This window comes from Dipodomys ordii, unplaced genomic scaffold, assembly GCF_000151885.1.
Source record: "Dipodomys ordii isolate 6190 unplaced genomic scaffold, Dord_2.0 Scaffold103, whole genome shotgun sequence".
In the NCBI taxonomy this organism is placed as follows: domain Eukaryota; kingdom Metazoa; phylum Chordata; class Mammalia; order Rodentia; family Heteromyidae; genus Dipodomys; species Dipodomys ordii.
In genome coordinates, this window is record NW_012267319.1 from 60,553 (window position 1) to 80,095 (window position 19,543).

Here is a 19,543-nt window from a genome sequence, read left to right on the forward strand (position 1 = left end):
TGTCATCCTAGCTACTCAGGAGGCTGAGATCTGAGGATTGTGGTTCAAAGCCAGCCCGGGCAGCAAAGTTTGTGGGATTCTTATCTCTAATAAACTACTAGAAAACCGGAAGTGGTGCTGTGGCTCAAGTGGTAAACTGCTCATCTTGAGCTGAAGAGCTGAGGGACAGCGCCCAGGCCCAGAGTTCAAGCCTCACGATGGGGACACCCCAGGAGGCGCTGGGCATCCAATGTCCTGTCCAACAACCCAGCGCTTTGCCCAGTCACATTCTGTCTTATACCTGCCCCACTGGAAGCCTCTAGAAATAAACATCCAAGGTGCTTACCCAGGAAAGATGAATGCAGGGTTTGAGGTGTATAGTAGTGCAGAGGGTTGGTGATCCACAACTTTGCTTGAAGAGACCTAGGGAGGGAGCCGGAGGTGGAGGAGGGGGTGTCTCAGGCCCGGTTCGGGCTGGGCCGCACTGCTCCCGTTGGATGGTGTGGGAACACCTGTCTGTCCCCTCTCCCCAGGGAGTGGCCCTATCCAGCTGTGGCAGTTCCTCCTGGAGTTGCTGTCCGACAAGTCGTGCCAGTCCTTCATCAGCTGGACGGGGGACGGATGGGAGTTCAAGCTGGCTGACCCCGACGAGGTATGGCTGGAGCGGGCGAAGGCTCCGGGCAGGAGAGGGCCGGGTGCGCCTCCTGATTGTGCCGGGCTGGCCTGGAGCCGTGGCGCTGCCCACAGATGGTGGCTCTGGGTGGGGGCCATGTGGGACTCTCCTGCCTTGCTGTGGTACGATCAGAAGGCAGAGGCAGCAAACTGGACGCCTCTTCCGGCCATCTGTCACCCAGTGTTTCAGATCAGACACGTGGGGGGCATGCAACCGTGCAGTAGCCTGTGGCCGGGAGGGCGGGAAGCTAAGAGACCACTGGGCCCTGGGAGATGTCTGCCTCATGCCAAGCAGCATCGGAGCAGCCCTGGGCCCAGGCATGGTCTCCCCCTCCCCTCCCCGCCCCATCCCCTCTCCCCGCCCCGGTCCCCTGGAGACTAAGCATGTCATGAGGCTCAGATCCTCCCAGCAGCTGTGCGTGCAGGAGTGACACCAGCAGGTCCCTAGAGATCAAACTGGAGGCCGGGACCTAGAGGAGGTCCATTAGAGGCTTACTGTTTCCTAGCCGGATGAGCTTGAACCCTCTCCCACCCGTGTCCCCCAAGGTGGCCCGTCGGTGGGGAAAGAGGAAAAACAAACCCAAGATGAACTACGAGAAGCTGAGCCGGGGCCTGCGCTACTATTACGACAAAAACATCATTCATAAGACGTCGGGGAAGCGGTACGTGTACCGCTTCGTATGCGATCTCCAGAACTTGCTGGGGTTCACACCTGAGGAACTGCATGCCATCCTGGGCGTCCAGCCCGACACCGAGGACTGAGGCCTGGGCTCCGCCCTGAGCCAGCCCGGGGCCCCGGGGGGCTGAGCGGGAGACCCCTCTGCCCATCCTGACCTGTGTTCCCAGGACCTTGGCATCTGTCTGTCCAGGGATGTGGCCAAGAAGCAGTGGCCTTGCTTTTCCACGAGGCCGTCTCCTGGGGGCAGAGCGGACTGACAGCCTTGGCTTCTCCGACGCCCGCTCTGCAGACGGGCAGTGCCGCCGTTCAACAGGGTGGCGGGGTAGGAGATGCTGGAGGATTCCCTTGGCCAGGTGGCTGGGCGCAGGGACAGTTCTGGAACTAGAGGTCCTGCAGGTGGGGAGCGTGTGGACTCACAACCATTTAAAAAAATGTTATTTTTTAAATGTTGTCCCTTTTGAAAACAGGAATAGCAAATGTGAAAGCCTTCTCTGTGGAGGGGGAGGGGGAGGGGGAGGGGGGGCGGGACAGGACAGACGATGGCGTCATTTCAGAAGTGCATTTGTACATAGGATTGTAATCTTACCTTCCTTAATCAGAATCTTCTACCAGTTCTATTTAACAGAAACTGTATATTGTAATTTAAGTAATTATGTATAAACTGTATTTGAAATAAGAATGCAGGCATCCAGTAGGATTAAAAAACAGTTTGTTTTTTTTAACAGCAGGCAAATTTTACCAAGAGGTAATCAGCCATTGGTCAATGGGGAGAATCAGAAAGTGTGTATTACCTCATGTGATTCTCTTGCAGGAATGAGCTCTGAGGGGTAACCATTAATTCCTGGTTGTTTTTGTTGTTGTTGTTGTGCTTGTTTTGCTCTGCCTTGGCTCTCACCCAGCAAGGCCTTTGTACATTGGGAGATTTTTTTTTATATATATAAGAAACTTAATATTATGGAGGGTGTGCCTGACCTCAGCACCCCCCTCACTGTAAAGTAAAAGCTGTACAGCAGTATTTTTCTTGACAAATGGCCTATGTTTTCCACTTCCGTGCATGCCTTTAAACCCGTTTATACACAGATGTATTTTATTTTTTGGTGTCACCATTTCCCGGCAGCTCACCGTCTCCTTTTCCTGGCTTGCCATTTCCTTCCCCCTGCCCTGAGGTCTTCTGTGTGATTAAAATAAGAAAACTATTTTTGGAAACAGGCGACTCCTCTTCAGAGATCAGGAGGGATCTGTGTAGCAGCTATTTTTACTGCAAAAGTAATTCACTGGAAAAAAAAAAACAACAACAACAAACGTAATTTGTACGAAAGCTTTATTTTTATCTCAGCTCAGTGTAAAAGATACAGAAACCAATATATATGTGTGTGTGTGTGTGTGTGTGTATATATATATATATATACATATTGTACTGAGCTGGTGAGGTGGGGGTGAGCAGAGTCTACATTGAAGCTTGAACAAACTCATGTGAACTCACCCGAACTTACCTGACCTCAGCTCTTCCACCTCCACTTGGCCTCTGTCTTCTGAGCAAAATGGTTTGGGCTTTTTCTCCTTCTCTGGATCTCTTGGAAGTGGCAACCAGAAGCACAGAGAACATAATGGAGAGAGAAGGCCCCGATTCAGGTGAAGTCTCTTCCAGGCTTCAGAATCTCTGCAAATGTTTTAGAAACCATCATTCACGTGGCCTTTGAAGGCAGGCTTTGATGTTACTAGCAAGATGGCCGTGGACCAGTGGTTGACATTTGTGAAGTCTCACCTGTGTTGAGAATACCATGTGGGTGCAGGGTACACTGGGACCCCCCCCCCCAAAGGCAATCCTGGGATGACTTGGCCTACAGACCCAAGATGAGACTACACGAAGTATAACGTGTTACCTTCAAGTGCGGCCACCGAAAGAAATCCATAGGGAAAGCCTCATGGAATTGCCAACTCCAGGCTGGTTTTTACCAGTAGAGATGGCAGTGTTCTGTGGTTGCATACAGTTACAAAAACCAAAGTGTGAAGGAGACTTTGGCGTGGTAATGAGTGACTATAAAGTGTGCAGATTTTATAATTCGGCCTTTCTTGCTGAAATAATAAAGTGCTTGTTTTATGTCAACGGCTTGTGGTGGTCATGTCTCCAGTCTCCACTCCTGACTTGAAGGGCACGAGAATGCCAGCCTCAGACCCCGTTCCCTACCTCTGGCCCCAGGTGACCAGAGCCCAGTCTGCAGAGTTGGCTGCGGCTACAAGTTAACCCAGAAACCACAGGGCTGAGGGTGCTCAGCTCAGCCCTTCCGAGGAACCGCCAGGCAGGGCTCCTTGGTTGGAGATGGGCCTTTCAGAAAGGATGCTAGCAGAACAGACTGGACACAGTCTCGCTGAGAAGATCTGGGATGTTTGTGCTACACCCGAGGGGCTCATGCCTTTGGACTTTGACCCCATGGCTGTCCAGGTCCTCGTACCAGCATTCTGACATCGGTGAGGGAACAGGCCAGGGAAGGGAGGAGAGAAGGTCCTAGGGCACATATAGCAGCCTGCAAAACGTCCCACTCCTCAGGTCTGGGAGGACCCTAACAAGCCCCCTGGTGCTTACCATGGATGTATCTATCCATGCAAAATTGAAGTTTTCATTTCAAAATGAGAACTCTTGAGCATCACTGGGTTCAGAGCTTTAGACTTGCTAGGCAGCTGCTCTACCACTTGACGCTCCAGTTGTGGTTCTAAGGTTAATACTGAGGTGAGGTCTTATCCTGGATCGTTTACCCATTATCCTGTTGGTCTCGAAGCTTGGATGGCACGTGCACACCTTCATACCCAGCCATTAGTTGAGATGGGGGCCTGGAAACGCCTTGGATTTCAATCCTCCTGATCTCTACCTCTCCACTAAGGAGTTCTTTTATACTGTGTGTATGTTGGTCATGGGGCCTGAACTCTGGGCCTGGGTGATATCAGCTCTTAGCTCAAGGCTAGTGCTCTACCACTTGAGCCTCAGCTCTTTTCTTTTTCTGTTTATGTGGTATTGAGGAATTGAACCCATGCATACAAAGCAAGCACTCTACCACTGAGCCACCTTCCCAGCCCCTTTTATACTTTTCAAATTTCTTGAGTGTTTGGTTTCCACACTTCTGACATTTTGGTTTAGTATGTGAGGAAAATCTGACCTAAGGACAGAGTTGGAAACAAGGTATATTTATTGACCATTGCAGATGTTCTCATGTGACACAAAAGCTTAACATGTAGCAACGGGCCCCTGGTGGCTCACACCTGTGATCCTAGCTACTCAGGAGGCTGAGATCTGAGTATCACAATTCAAAGGCAGCTCAGGCAGGAAACTCCATGAGACTTATCTCCAATTAGCCAACAGAAAACCAGAAATGGTGTTGTGGCTCAGGTGCTAAAGCGCTAGCCTCAAGCTGAAGAGCTCAGGGACAATGCCCAGGCCCAGAGTTCAAGCCCCATGACTGACCAAAAAAAAAAAAAAAAAACTGGATTATAAAATCCTGAACAGACCTGTGATGACAGTGAGTTCCGATGGCTGGGGCCTTTAGATCTTTTGTCCATGCATGGATTTTGTAACCACTTGTTGGTCACTACTTCAAAATGTTGACACATTTCAACAGATACCAATGCTTAGAGCTGTTAACACTAATCTCAGCAGAAGAGTATGGGGAACTGTCAAGTTCACAGTGATACTTTTCACATTTCTTTCCTCAAGTATTCAAAGATTATCAGCAACAAATGTCTCCTTAGATTTGTTTTCTTTGGAGTGCTTGCTGCATTTATTCTTGGGAAATGGACATACTTTTCTCTGTTTGTGAGCATGGTGGTTAGTTTAGCTGGTAATACACATTTCCTTCCTTGTACAGTCAGCATACTCCAGGAAGCAGCAGACTTTGTGTTTTATGAGAAGGGAAAATAGGAAGGACAGATGCTCCACAGCAAAGTTGGCTTTATGCTCCATTGAATACATCTTGCATAGAGCTGGTATTGCATCCTCTTCTTTTCCTCCCCCACTCCCCAGCAAGTGCATGGGGTGAAGAATGCTGAGGCTGGTTTCATCTTGACTGGTGACAAAGGGACAGTCCCAGCTTTGCACTGGCCTTTGCATGTCCATGTTAGACACAGAAAAAGATGAGTACAGTGTTATTGTGAAAATTACCTGTTGCCAGGTGCCAGTGGCACACACACCTGTAATCCTACTGCTCAGGAAACTGATATCTGAGGATCCAAGTTTGAAGCCAGCCCAGGCAGGAAAAATCCGTGAGACTCTTTATCTCCAGTTAACCAGCAAAATAGCCAACACTGGATATGTGGCCCAAATGGTACAATGCTAGTCTTAAGCAGAGAAACTCAGGGACAATGCCCTGACCCTGAGTTCAAGAAATACCAACAGAATAACAAAAAATAAACTGTGACCCAAGAGTGTCTCATATCACAGCCCAGGCAGTCCCAGGGAAAAAATGAGACCCTACCTCGAAAACAGTCAATACAAAAAGGGGCTGGAGGCATGGCTCAAGTGATGGAGAACCTGCCAGGAAGCTTGAGGCCCTGATTTCAATCTCCTGAAAAGGGGGCGGGGGTGGGGAGAATTGAAATGAATCGTTAAACAAACACTACATTCTGTGCCTTTGAAAACTCTCAAGTATTATCTGAAGATACACAAAAAAATTGATTGTTTTTTACCATGCAATTGTAAAGTATCAATTTCCATCGCCTCCAGGAAATTATCAATCATTTTCACAATAAGGAATTCTAGTTTCTAAGGGTGTCACCAACGGAGGCATCCTGTACTTGAAATTCATGTCAATCATTATCACAATTTTTAAAAATTACTCTTCCCCCCCCAAAAAAGAGGGGAAATGAATCCTTTAGAGAAGTCCTTTTCCTTCACAAATTGAGAGGGGAAGAGGTAACCAGATGCTGCTCTGGGCTAACACTGTGTCCTGGCTGTCCCTGACAGTGTGTCCAGCTTCCTTCCCTTCCTCCCTCCCTCCTTTCCTCCCTCCTTCCCTCCCTCCCTCTTTCCCTCCCTCCTTCCCTCCCTCCCTCTTTCCCTCTCTTTCTCCTTCCTTTCTTCCCTCCCTCCCTCCCTTCCTTCCTCCCTTCCTCCCTCTTTCCCTTCCTTGCTTGCTTCCTTCTTCCCTCCCTACCTCCCTTGCTTCCTTCCTTCTCCCCTCCCTCCTTCCCTCACTCCTTCCTTCCCTCCCTTTCTCTTTCCCTCCTTCCCTTCCTCCTTCCTTCCTTCCTCCTTCCTTCCTTCTTCCCTCCTTCCCATCCTTCCTCCTTCCTTCCACCCTTCCTCCTTCCTTGTTTCCTTCCTTCTTCCCTCCTTCCTTCCCTCCCTTTTCTCCCTCTCTTCCTTCCTCCTTCCTCCCTTCCTCCCTCCTTCCCTTCCTTCTTTCCTTCCTTCCTTCCCTCCTCCTCTCCCTCTCTCTCCCTTCCATCTTTCTTTTTTTCAGTATTGAGTTTGAATTCAGGTCACTGAGCAAGCACTCTACTACTTGAACCACAACCCCAGTACTTTTTGAAACAAGCCTGGAGAGCTGCCAGATGTGTGAGCAGCTGGACATCGGGCATTAAAAGAGGGAGGTGGGCTCTGAGGCCAGAGGGGGGTCAGCTAGCCGCGTCAGCTCCCTTTCAGGGCATGGTGTGTCGGCTGCTGACCTCTGGAGGCAGCCCGGCGCTGTCTCTCAACTGTGGTCATGAATTGGTATCCAGAGTTTTCTTTGTGTCCTGCATGGTCTGTTCTGTGACAACACAGTGAGAAGCACCCCCCCCCACACACACCATGAAATACATACACACACACACACACACACACACACACACACCATGAAATACACACACACACACACACACACACACACACACAGAGGCCAGCCCAGGCTTGACACTGAACATCCCAGAAGGGTGAGAATCCATTTCAGCCTGTGGGATTCTGTTCTACCAGCTGCAAACATTCAGTTCAGAGAGCTACGCAGGGGCTCCCTGAAGCTCCCAGTCCCTCCTCCCCAAACGCCAAGCCCACGAGCCCTTGGGCTGAATTTTAATTACCCACGAGGGCTCAGCAGACCTCCTCTGCTCTGCTCATTGGGTTTGAACAGATGCTAGAATCCTGTAATCTGGGCCAGATGTGAATCTGCCTTTTCTGCAAGAATGAGAGAGAAGGGCTGGGCCAGCTGAAGGAAGCCGTGGGGGAACCACAGTGGGGTAATTAATTGTGTTGTAAGCGCTGGGTGGGGCCGGGCATGGAGCCCTGCGTGAAATCACATTAGGGGAAAGGCCGTGTTTGGTCATGACTGGTGTGATGACATCTCTAGGCCTGGAACTGACGCGGCCTGCATTCTGGTGTGGAGTTACTGGCCTGTCCCCAGGCCGAGCTTGGCCAGGATTGCCACACCACGCATGAGGTCACAGGCCGGGACTGCTGAGGCCCAGGGGCCCTGCGGGGACAAGTGTGCAGTGGGAGGGAGAGACACAGTAAATGAAAAGCCATCTGCTGGGAAAATGTCCCGCAGCAAGCATGTCATTAATCATTGCAGAATGAGCCACCATATCCAAGTCCACAGTCAGCTCCATGTCACCCCTAAGAGGTGTCTATCTGGTAGGAGGACCCCAAGAGTGAAACTGGAGGGGCCAGCTCAGACCTCTCCGTGGCCTCTGGTCCACCAGGCCTGCAGGCCAGACGGGGCTTTGCCTGGTGGGGGCAGTGGTCTAGAGCCAGCACTGGCCTCATGGCAGGTTTGCAATGCCCGTGGGGCCACTGTCCACCCCTCACCCCCTGTGGCTTTCAAGATGGTCAGGGGCTTGGCACACCTCCTCCACTCTTCCATATCTGGAGTAATCAACATCTTACCTGGGCACTAGTGGCTCACACCTGTAACCCTAGCTACTCCAGGAGGCTGAGATCTGAAGACTGCAGTTCAAAGCCAGCCTGGGCAGGAAAAAGCCAGCCTGGGCAAGAAAATCCAGGCTACGCTTTTCTCCAATTAACCATGCGCGCACACACACACACACACACACACACACACACACACACACACACACAGCTGGAAGTGGAGCTGTGGCTGCTCAAGTGACAGAGCTCTAGCCTTGAGCAAGAAAGCTCAGGGACAACGCCCAGGTCAGTCCTCACCAGAACAAAAAACAAAACAAAACAAAACAAAAAACCCACCTCAAGTGCAAATGACAATGGATCTGATTTTTTTTAAAGTTCTGAGATAAAATTCTGAGATATGCAAATTTAATTATGGAGAAGAGACTAGGAAATGGAAGAAAAGAAAAGAAGTGATCAGCCCAAGACTGTTATGGAGTATTTGCTCAGACTACGACTCCAAGCTCCCACTGCCCCTCCCCCCTGACCCCTACCGCTTCCCCCTGGCTCCTTCCACTCACTGGCTCTTTCCCCACTGTTGGCCCAACGACCAGGATGCAAGCGGTCCTCTGGAGGCCATCCACAGGCCTCTCACCCCACGTCCCCCCTGGGATCACCACCAAGGCAAGCTCAGTGTAAACACTCTAGGATTTCCTTCCTGCAGTTTCCATGGGAAATACTCTGAACCTTCATCTCTAGTGCGTATGTTTCCAAACTGTCACTGGCAGTCTCAGAGCCTTGTCCCAAGCAGCTCCTGTTCCTGACTAGTGCCTCTAAAGGTTAATGCGCCCTGTGCTCTGGAGATCCCTCCAGCTCCAGTTTTGAATAATGGATCGGAATAGACATGTCTGAAGACACCCAAGGTCCTCGGATGTTCAAAACACATACCATGGCTAATGGACAGGAAAGTGTGACTCAAACCCCACAAAGGTGTCACTGCAGGGGTAGGGGATGGAGTCAGCCCCCCACACCCACTGCGAGCAGGAGCCCAATCCTGTGCCCCCACTCAAAACCATCTAACAGAACCTCCAGCCAGCCCACTTCCATTGAAAAGCAACAACAACAACTGCTTCAGATCATTTAGAAGTCAGTAAAAGTAAAAATGTATTTTTTCCCTATCCAAGTTTATTCTTGGACTCGAAACTGGAGCTGTAATCCAGCAACTCAGGAGGCTGAGAACTGGAGGATGTCAATTAGAAGCCAGTCTGGGTAGAAAAGTCTGAGAGACTCCATGTCCAACTGAACAGTAAAACACTGGACTGGAGGCTTGGCTCAAAGGGTAGAGCACCAGCTTTGATCAAGAAAGTAAACATGAGGCCCAGAGTTTAAGCCTTGGTACTAGCAATTAAAACAACAACAAAGAACAGAAAACTAAACTTTGAACACTCAAACTTAAATCTAGGGGTTCTAATGTCTGGTGTCACCCCAACACATCAGATAAAGAGGCCTGTAGTGGCAAAGGGCAGAGGGAAGGAATTTACCCAGGAGCATGGCCAAGGAGATTAGCAACATGGGCAGCTCAATCCTGGGCCAGGGTTTTAGGTGTAAATAGAGCTGTAGATCTAGAGGGGGGGAGGGGAGGGATTCGAGGTTGGAGGTGAAGGTGTGCATTAAACCTCCAGAGTCACCGCTGGGCTTGGCCAGCACTATCTCAGCCCCAGGTCCAGGAAGCTGTTTATCATCCCCTGAGGGAAGCGATCTCTGGTCTCTGGTTCCCAGGGAAGCTCTTCGGCTAGCCTGAGCCCCAGAGGTTTGGTCTTGGAGGGGAAGGGAGCTCTGCCCACCCCCAGGTCCAACTGTCCTGGGAGCTGAGTTTAGCTCTCAGTGTGAAGAAGGCCTCCATCAGTTAGTTCCCTCCTTCCCCATTCCAAAGCTGACTACAAAGTGGCTGCAGGGAGAACAGCTCAGAGCAGAGACAGATCCAAAATGCAGACGCAAGCTCTTCTCCTCTTTTTAATGATTTAATTTGTAGGACACCTAAAAGTGAATCCCTACTTTTTTTTTTTGGTGCCCATCCTAGGGCTTGAACTCAAGACCTCTAGGAGATGTTCCAATGCTTTATTGCTCCAGCTGTACTTGCAGTGTTTTTGCTGGTTATTGGAAACAAAAAAGTCTCCTGGACTTTCCTGCCTGGGCTGGCTTCAAACCATGATCCTCAGATCTCAGCTTCCTGAGTAGCTAGGATGACAGATGTGAGCCAGTACTCTAGCAAAAGCAGTTTCTAAGGGTCTGTTTCTGCCTGAGGAGTCACACCCCTGGGTTCTACAGGAATGCCAGGCCTAGGGTCTCAGGGTTTAGGTGACTGAAAACATGTGCATCTTGCTCTCTGTTGAAAACCATGTGGTGAGTTCTAGATACCACAGGAAAATTCTACCACTAAGCTTCCTTCCTGCAGTGCTCCTAACAAGCAGGCGTTAAATGACAGACTGTTCAGAGCAGGTAATTCCCCACCCCCCCAGCCCTTTATTTATCTGAACACTAAGTTCAGAGGAACGCCTGTCTCACAAAGAAAACCTGTGGGCAGACCATTTCTTCAAATGCCACATCCACAGTGAGGTGGCAGACAGCGTTCACCCAAAGCCAGCAGGCCGGGAACCGGAGGGACCTGCCATCGTTACTGCGATTTAGGAAACATTTTGTTCTCTGAGTCGGCAGCTGTCTGTGCGGAAGGTCTTTCAAACCTTTCTCTCTCTGTCTCTCTCTCTGTCTCTCTCTGTCTCTCTCTCAAGTGTATTCCTTCTCAAACATCTGCTGATCACAAGGACCAAATGCATTTTCCTGAATGCTACGATGCTACACATCGCTTCATAGCCCTGTCTGGGAGCTAGTCTCAAACTTCCGGTGATACACAGCCTGGCGTTGGGGCCACTCTACATCTCCTCCTCCTTCTGGAACATTCTGATAACTTCCCTCCTCTACTTGAGATGGCCTGCAACAGGGTGCAGTGTTCTGCCGCTGTTTCTAAAATCAGAAAGAAAGAAAAATCTTGGGGTCTGGACGCTCAAGACCACCCTATCCCCTTTAGAGATCTTGTGTGAGAACTGAGTCACTGCAGAAAAAGCAGGAAAGCTAAGAGTTACAGAATCCTGATGCCCCCCGCCCTGACACCCCTCCCCCCCGCCCCCACCTGGATCCAACTGTTCCAAGCCTTATTATAAATTCCCCGGGCCAGTCTTATCTGAGTTCCTGCCATGTTGAACTGACAGAATCTCATTGACATCATTTATACCACATCTCCCTGTGAGCAAAGTCTGTCTTGGGTCGGAGCTTGGTCCAGTGCTGCCTAGCCCATCGGATCAAACCAGCGAAGAAAGCTCCAGGGCCCTGCTGGATGGAGTGGCTTCCCTTCCCAGCAGGAAAGCAGCCACGCCCTCCCCCCAACCCCCGTGCCCGCTGACCATGGAGCCTTCTGCACCCCACAGCCCCGCATGGCATGTCTGTCAGTACCTGTCACACCACCCTGCAAATGCTCGCTGGGCCGAAGCCTGCTGGCAAGACAGCCAAGTCCACACTGGTTTGTGTTTCAACCTTTTGTCCCCTTCCCTCTGCTGACTGATGAACTCCAGGAATGCCTCACAGGCTAGAGTGGGGCATGGAGAGTCTCCGCAGACCTGCGGGGCGGCTGGGAATGAGAAGCTACTGCTCGGTGTGCCCTCTGCTCCCCAAACCGCACGTGTGAGTTTTTCCACAGAGCTTTCCCCAAGAGATGCTTAAACACTGAGATTTGAATCCATTTCAGTGAGCTGGGCACTCGTGGCTCACGCCTGTAATCTGAGCTATGCAGGAGGCTGAGATCTGAGAATCCCAGTTCAAAGCCAGTCAGGAAAAGTCTGTAAGAGTCTTATCTCCAAGGAACCACCAGAAAACTGGAAGTAGAGCAATCTCAAAGTGGTAGAGCACTAGCCTTGGGCAAAAGCGTTTGGGTCAGCACCCGGGCCTTGAGTTCAAGGGACAAAAAAAAAAAAAAAAAGATCCATTTTACCACAAAAGTTAAATAGTATCACAGTCTGACTTCCTGTTAAATGTGGCTCTCTAGTATTCACTGCCACAAAATGTTAAAGCTCAAAAGGACCGACAGACTTTTTATATAGATTTAAAAAAAGATTAAAAAGGAGCTGTGTTCTTCACTGCCTACAGCAATCCTTTCCACCCACAGGGATTTGATGTTTGACTTGAAGCCTCGTGGAACGTAGTGTCGTGAATGGAATCATGCAGGGTGCGTAGGAAAGGCCCACGTGTTAAATCGCAGTGTGTCCTGCCACGGGGTGCAAATATCACACCTTATTGAATTCCTTCCTCCAGTGCAGGCTTCTTGATGGTGCTGGGTTTGAGTTGTGACGAATACAGCTGTCAGAACCACACCCACGCCTGTCTCTTTCTGATTGGCTCCGGGGGAATTGATGGGCCTTGGGTGTGGGGTGGATTGCTATAACAGACTTAGCCAAGTCTTGTTCCAAAGTGGAGCCAGTTTACACTTGAGCCGTGGGTGCCTGAGGGCTCCACAGTTCCCCTTCTTTGCCTACACTTGCTGTTGTCAAGTCTTCAGTCTTGGCCATTCCAAAGGCTGTGTAATGGGCCTCATTTGCATGTTAGCTAATGAAGGTGGGACGATTTCTATGTGTTTGTCAGTCCTCCAGGTCTTCTAGCGCAGGAACACATAGACTATCTTCTAAAAGGCCTCAGAGTAAAGTCCCTGCCATCACCAGCCAGTGGTCTGGTCTCAACTCTCCTATCTGCTGTGGTGGGGCAGCCACAGACCACACGTGGATGAATGGGTGTGGCCGCAAAGAGGCCCAGGCTCAGAGCTGTGAAATGGCCAGAAGCTCCACCCCCAGGACCTCTTTCCTGACACTGTACTGATCCCTGCAAGCACACAGTACTTTGTTTCCTTTATAGATGGTCTCTTCACAAAGAGATTTGTCAACACACAGGAAATCATCCTTGTTTCCTTGGCTCCCGATGGCTGAGTAGCTGTCCACATTTCCAAATATTTCCAACATACAGCTCCTTGGAGATGTACGTAAGTCATCCTCCAATCGTGGGATTTATCAACTCTTGAGTGTTTATTCTTGTGCAATTAGCAATATTATTTCTGGAAAAAGGACTCTGATACAGCTATTCATGTCATTTTCCTACCAGCCCCTTGCATTTTTATGCATGCTCTCATTTTTAGGGTTTATGGGAAGTTTGGGTAAACAGAGCTCTTCTGAGTAATTAGTATCCAATTAGGCCACAGTTGCGTGCCAGTGTGAGTCAAGCTCTTTTCCAACCTCTGGGAAGAATTAAACAGGTCAGGGCTCTGTTTACTGAGCACGGCATTGATTGACTGCCCCGGGCATTTCTTTCAGCTCTTTCTGAGTAGCTGAATGAGTAAATGAACTTCTCCAGTCGTTTCTGTCGGTCCTTGCTGCTGGTGAAGGGTGGCTGACACCCCAGGTCCTTCCTCCCTGCCCACATCCTTGTCCCGCGGGAGCTCCCACGCCCCCAGCATCGCCAGGAAGCCTCGTCCTGACAGAAGGAAGATCTCAGTCCTGCCCTGAGAGAAAAAGGTCGGAACCCTGTCCTTCCCAGAGTGATGGCCTTCCGCTGACCAGTACCCCAGCCTCACAAATTCCCCTAATCATGGAAGACATCGCATGGGGACCCAAGTCCCAAGGTGCTCAAGCCCCTCCCTGTCAAATGTCAAAGCCATAGTATAAAACACTAAGCATGTCATCCTGCATGTTTTACTGTTTATGTTGCTTTTGCTTGGCAGTATTGGGAGTGGACTCAGGGCCCCATGCTTGTTAGCATATACTGTGCAACTTGACCTACCTCCCCTCTTTCCCTCACCCCCCAACCGAGCCCCTTCTCAGCTTGTTTTTTGGATAGGGTCTTATGTTTTTCCTGGGCTGGGCCTCAATTTGCAATCCAACCTCTACCTCCGGAGGCAGTAGGATTACAGGGTTGCACAATTGAGTCCAACCCTCCTCCGGTATATTTTCAATCATTTTTGGATCACTTGCACTATCTAATACAATGTAAACATTCTGTAAACCATTCCTATATTGTTCAAGAAAAGCCATGACAAGAAGCCCACGCATGTCAGGACAGGTACGGTTTTTGCCTTGAACATTTTCCATCAGGCGTCTGGTCAGATCCAAGGATGCACAGGTTTTACAACAAGGGGTCAACTGGGGACAGGAGAGGCAAAGAAAGACCTCTCGAAACACTCGTGTGCGCTACTTAGGTTCAACAATTTCCCCCACTCTGAACCTGAACTATGTGAATCTGAGTCACACTTCTTAATTTTTTTTCACCATTATCTTCTAAGAACAAAGACGTTTCGAATGTCAACAGTAGCATTATACCAAAGAATGTATTGCATTTGAGGTACTGAAATAATTGAAATAAAATTGGTCAGAACACTTCCTTGTTGTGTCTTTGAGTCTCTGGGGTCTGCTTCATTTGGCTTTTGTCTCCTTCTTTTCAAGCAGGTCTAGTTAAGCATTCATCTATCTACTGACTATCATCTTGCTGACTCTCATCCAAAGAGTTATTTGGTTTTTAGTTTTTTTTTTAAATTTATTAATGTCTACTTTTATTTCCTATTATTTTGAGATTTGTCTTTCTGTTCTAGCCTCTTAAGGTAGAAATTTAGGGTTTTTTTCTTATCCTGCACATTTTAATGTTATCTATTTTTGCTTTTAGTTCATTCAAAATATTTTTTTTTGGGTCCGGTCATGGGGCCTGAACTCTAGGCCTGGGCACTGTCCCTCAACTCTTCAGCTCAAGGCGAGTGCTCTACCACTTGAGCCACAGCACCATTTCCGGCTTTTTTTTTTTTTTTTTGCTTATGGGGTGCTGAGGAATCGAACCCAGGGCCTCATGCATGCAAGGCAAGCGCTCTACCACTGGGCCCTCTTCCCAGCCCCATTCAAAATATTTTTAATCCTTCTTGCTTGGGACTTCTTTGACCCATGGGTTATTTTAGAAGTATGTTGTCTAATTCTCAAATATTTGGGGATTTTCCAGCTTCTTCTGTTGTTGACTTATTAAATTCTATTGTGGCCTTGCCCGACTTCAACCCTCTTGGAGTTGTTGAGGCTTGTCCTCAGGCCCTGCATGCGGTCTCTCGGTGCACTTGAAATAGTGGGCATTCTTCTGGTGCTGGGAGATAAGTTTACAGGCATTAGTCAAGTTGGTAAACAGCATCCAGCATCGCTCAAGTCTTCTGTATTCTCACTTTCTGTACGTGTTCTACAATCATGAGGAAAGGATTGCACACATTTTCAACTTTGATTTGCCTATATTTCACTGGAGTCTATCAGTGTGTGTGTGTGTGTGTGTGTGTGTGTGTGTGTGTGTGTGTGTAAGAGAGAGAAAACTTGAGGGGGAGAATTGGGACTGTTATGTCTCTGTGATGAATTGGCTCTCTGTCATGAAATGCCTATCTTCATTTTTATTAATAGTATCATTTTCTGAAACTTAGTTGGCCTGGAATTACAGCTGGTCCTGATTCCACTCATTACTGTTTGCATCATGTATCTATTTCCAGACTTTAACTTTGTCTACCTTTGTTGTCAATTTGAGGTAGGTTTTGTGCAGATCACAGGCAGTTCTTTCTTGCAGTCTTACACACTGTTAGTCAGTGCATAACAACTACATGAGAATCTGTTGCAAGTATGCCTGCATTTAAAAGTACAATCTGAGGGAGAATGATGGGGGGAAGGGGTGACAGGAATAAAGATGGGGAAAGATGGGGGAAACAATGGAAGTGTTTACACTGATCACTGGCTCGAATCCTCTTGGTCCAACTATTTAAGGTAATTTTAAAATTGTTTAGATATCTACCCTCTTGTTTTGTTTTTCTGTTTGACACAACCTTCCTTCAGTTCTTTTTTTTAGCTCAATTCTAACTTTTTGGATTTTGGGGGGGTTATTTATATTTTTTACTGGTTTATTTTATTCACCAGTAGGTGATAAGCTATCTCCTTTTGTTGTATTATTCTTAAAGTGGTGCTTATAAGCTTTACAACATTCAACTTCTATTTAACATAGCCCAAGTAGAATTCACATGGTCACTTTGTGAGTAGTGTACAACTCTCAGAACACTCTGCTTCTGTGTCTGCCTGCTCCCTGCCGTGTTACTGCTGTCCTCCTTCTCTTCTATTTGGTTTTTCTTATAGAACATGGGGTTGTGGTTGTTATATGGGTGGTCTGCGACTTGAATCACACTTCCCGTCTCTTTTTGTCTTGGTGACATGTGAGCTAGGGTCTTACACTATGCCTGACCTGCGCTGTGATATTCCTGCTTGTGCGTCCACGAATGTACCACTGCATGGAGCCACTGTGCTGCCCCCCTAGCTGGGATGGCAGGCGTACAACTGCACTCAGCCATTGGTTGAGATGAATCTTGCAAATGCTTAGGCTCATGTTGGCCTTGAACCACTATCTCCAGATCTCTGGCTCTTGACCAGGTGGAATTAGAGATGAGCCACCATGGCTGTGTGTTTTCTCACACAAGTTTAACGTCTAGATATTTTTTGACTTAAATACTCAAATGCTGCTTAAAGAAGTTTCTGATGAGGTACAGGCATCACATTTTTCCATATATTTATCATTCCAGCACTTTATTTTTGTCTACAGACTCAAGTTCCATGTGGTGACAGGCTTCTTATTTCTGTGCTGACGTGACTTAAGTTTATTATAGAGTAGGTCCCATGAAAATGAATTCTGCAGCTTGTGTTTGAAAAAGATTTTATTTCTATTTTCAAAAGATTATTCCCTATGAATATACAATATTGGTTAGCATGATCTATGTAACTATAGATAGATAGATTCTATTTATCAGTCTCTATTCATCCATCTATCTGCCATCAAACTTTAAACCTCATTTCTTTGTCTTCTAGGGTTCATAGTTTCTCATCAGAAGTCTGCAGTCATTCCTACTATCTTCCCATGTACTCATTTCCTCTCCGCTTTCAAGACTTTGATGTTGTTTTGAACCATTTTATCATCATGTTTCACCATTGTGTGTGTGTGTGTCCTGTGTTAGATTGTTGTTTTTTGATGATAATATTTTATCAAACTTGGAAACATAGATAATTTGTTAATTTTTTCTAGAATTTCTTAGGATGGGATTTTTTTTTACAAATCTCTAAACTTCAGTCCATATTTCGTCCTCTCTCTCACTTCAGATGACAATAATTCCTGTGCTTTACCACCTGAGCCCTGCCCCGCATCCTCTACTGCCATATCTACTTTTCTACCATTTACTTGCAAAGTATCTAACCTATGATTGTTCCTTCCTCTGTTTTTTATACCAGTTTCAGCATTTGCATGACCTTAAGTTCCAGTTAGTTATTTCAGATTTGTTTTATTTCTATCGTCATTATGTTTCTGTTTTCTTTGAAATATTTAAACACAGTGATAGTATCTACTGTGATGTTCCTGCTCATGAATTTTACAACTTGTCATTTCCAATTTGCTTCTCTCCTAGTTATCGGGCACCTTTTGTGTATCTTGTAGGTTTTGGCTTGACACCGTAAGTGGTGTGTTTCTGGGTCTAGTTAGGGACCAGCTTCCTCTACAGCATACAGGCTTTGTTTTGGAGGGCAGCTAAGCACCTTGAGGCTAGACCAATGCCTATGTGGCTGGTTTTTAAGCTTTTGCCTTTAGTTTGGAACATCAGTATTTGACTTAATAAGCTAGGAGTCTATTCAAAGAGAATATCACAGAAAAATCTGTGTTAACTAAGCAATGCTTATGTAAAATTCTAATGATTTCATACATTACTTTTTAAAAGAGCACTTTATGGAGATATAATTCATATACCACAAAATCCATCTTTTTGAAATGCACAGTTCAGTGGGGGTTTTCTATGTATTCAGAGTCACATAAGCTTATCTCTCCCATTTTAGGATGTTTTTAGCATTCCAAAAGAAAAATTGGCCTGTAATCCTAGCTACTCAGGAGGCTGGGATTAGAGGGTCATGGATCAAAGCCAGCCTGGACAGGAAAGTTCATACGACTTTTATCTTTAATTAACCACAAAAAAAGCCACAAGTGGAGGTGTGGCTCAAGTGGTAGAATGCTAGCCTTGAGCACAAAAGCTCAGGAACAGCGCCCAGGCCCTGAGCTCAAGCCTTAGGACTGGCATTATAAGTATCAGAGGTAGGTGTAGGTATCTCTCCTCTAAGCTCCCACAAGACTGACCTGTTTTCTGTGATGATGGATTTGCCTATCATGGATCTGCGACCATAAATGGAATCCTATAGTAAGCAGTGTTTGTGATTGCCTCCTTCTGCTTGCCCTGTCATTTTCAAGATCCATCATGCTCAATATACACCATAACTACACACTCTCTCCCTCCCTCCCTCTCTCCCTCCCTCCCTCTCTCATCAGTCATGGGGGTCTTGAACTCAGAGCCTGGGCACTGTCTCTGATCTCTTGTGTTTGAGGCTAGTGCTCTACCACTTTGAGCCACAGTGCCACTTCCAGTTTTGTGGTGGTCAATTGGAGATAAGAGTCTCACAAGGAATTTCTTGCCTGGGCTGGCTTCAAACTGTGATCCTCAGATCTCAGCCTCCTGAGCAGTTCCATTCTCTTTCATAGTGAGTGATAGCCCACTTTGGTTTATCCACTCATCAATGCATGCGTATTTACTTCACTGGCTATTACGAATAATGCTGTTATAAACATGTCTGTATGAAGTTTTGTGTGGACATGTGTTTTCAATACTCTCAGCACGGAAGTGCTAGATTGTATGGTAACTTTACGATTGTGTTTTGAAGAATTGCCAAATTGTTTTCCAAAGCAGCTGTATTATTTTAAATTCCCTCCATCGGTGAATAAGTGTTCAAGTTTGTCTAGATCCTTACAAAATGTATGGATTTTGTCTTTTTTCCTTCCTCTTCCCCAATCAGCTACCCTAGTGGCTGTGAACTATGTCACAGGGTGGTTCTGAATTGCATTTCTGGAAATACTAATGATTTTTAATGTGTTTTTTATGTACTTATTGACTGTTTGTTTGCTTTTTACCTATTTAGCTCTTACATTTAGGTCTGTGATTCATTTTGAGTTGCCTTTCCTGTGCGATATGTGGAGTTCTAAGTGTGTTCTTTTGTATGTAGTTCTTCATTGTTTCACTATTGTTTGCTACACAACCCTGCATCCTCCTCATCTCTCACCAAGGAAAAGTATCCTCTTCTACTGTGTAAATGGTTTCATAATTTTATAAACTCCCAGGACTAACTTTACCATTCTTCCTACAGGAAGCTTATTCCAAATTCCTTTAAGCAGGCCAAATGGTTTCCCAAAGCCAGCCCTGCCCTAATTCTGTCCCCAGTTCACACACACAGGGTGAG

At 47.3% G+C, this 19,543-nt stretch overlaps 1 protein-coding gene across 2 annotated transcripts in view; it reads left to right on the top strand.

Annotated features, from left to right (window-relative positions):
* The window catches only part of Ets2 (v-ets avian erythroblastosis virus E26 oncogene homolog 2), a 37,289-nt gene that overhangs the window by 15,993 nt on the left and 1,753 nt on the right, over window positions 1–19,543 (top strand). Inside the window, exons 9-10 of one of the 2 annotated variants that reach the window (XR_001175486.1) lie at window positions 513–631; window positions 1,198–2,699. Coding sequence is in view for 1 of the 2 variants with exons in the window: in XM_013027392.1 (XP_012882846.1) it covers window positions 513–631; window positions 1,198–1,413 (335 nt within the window). In the remaining variant the exon portion in view is untranslated. Of the gene's footprint in view, window positions 1–512; window positions 632–1,197; window positions 3,240–19,543 lie in introns of those variants that run through there. The other variant, XM_013027392.1, reaches the window with a different exon arrangement.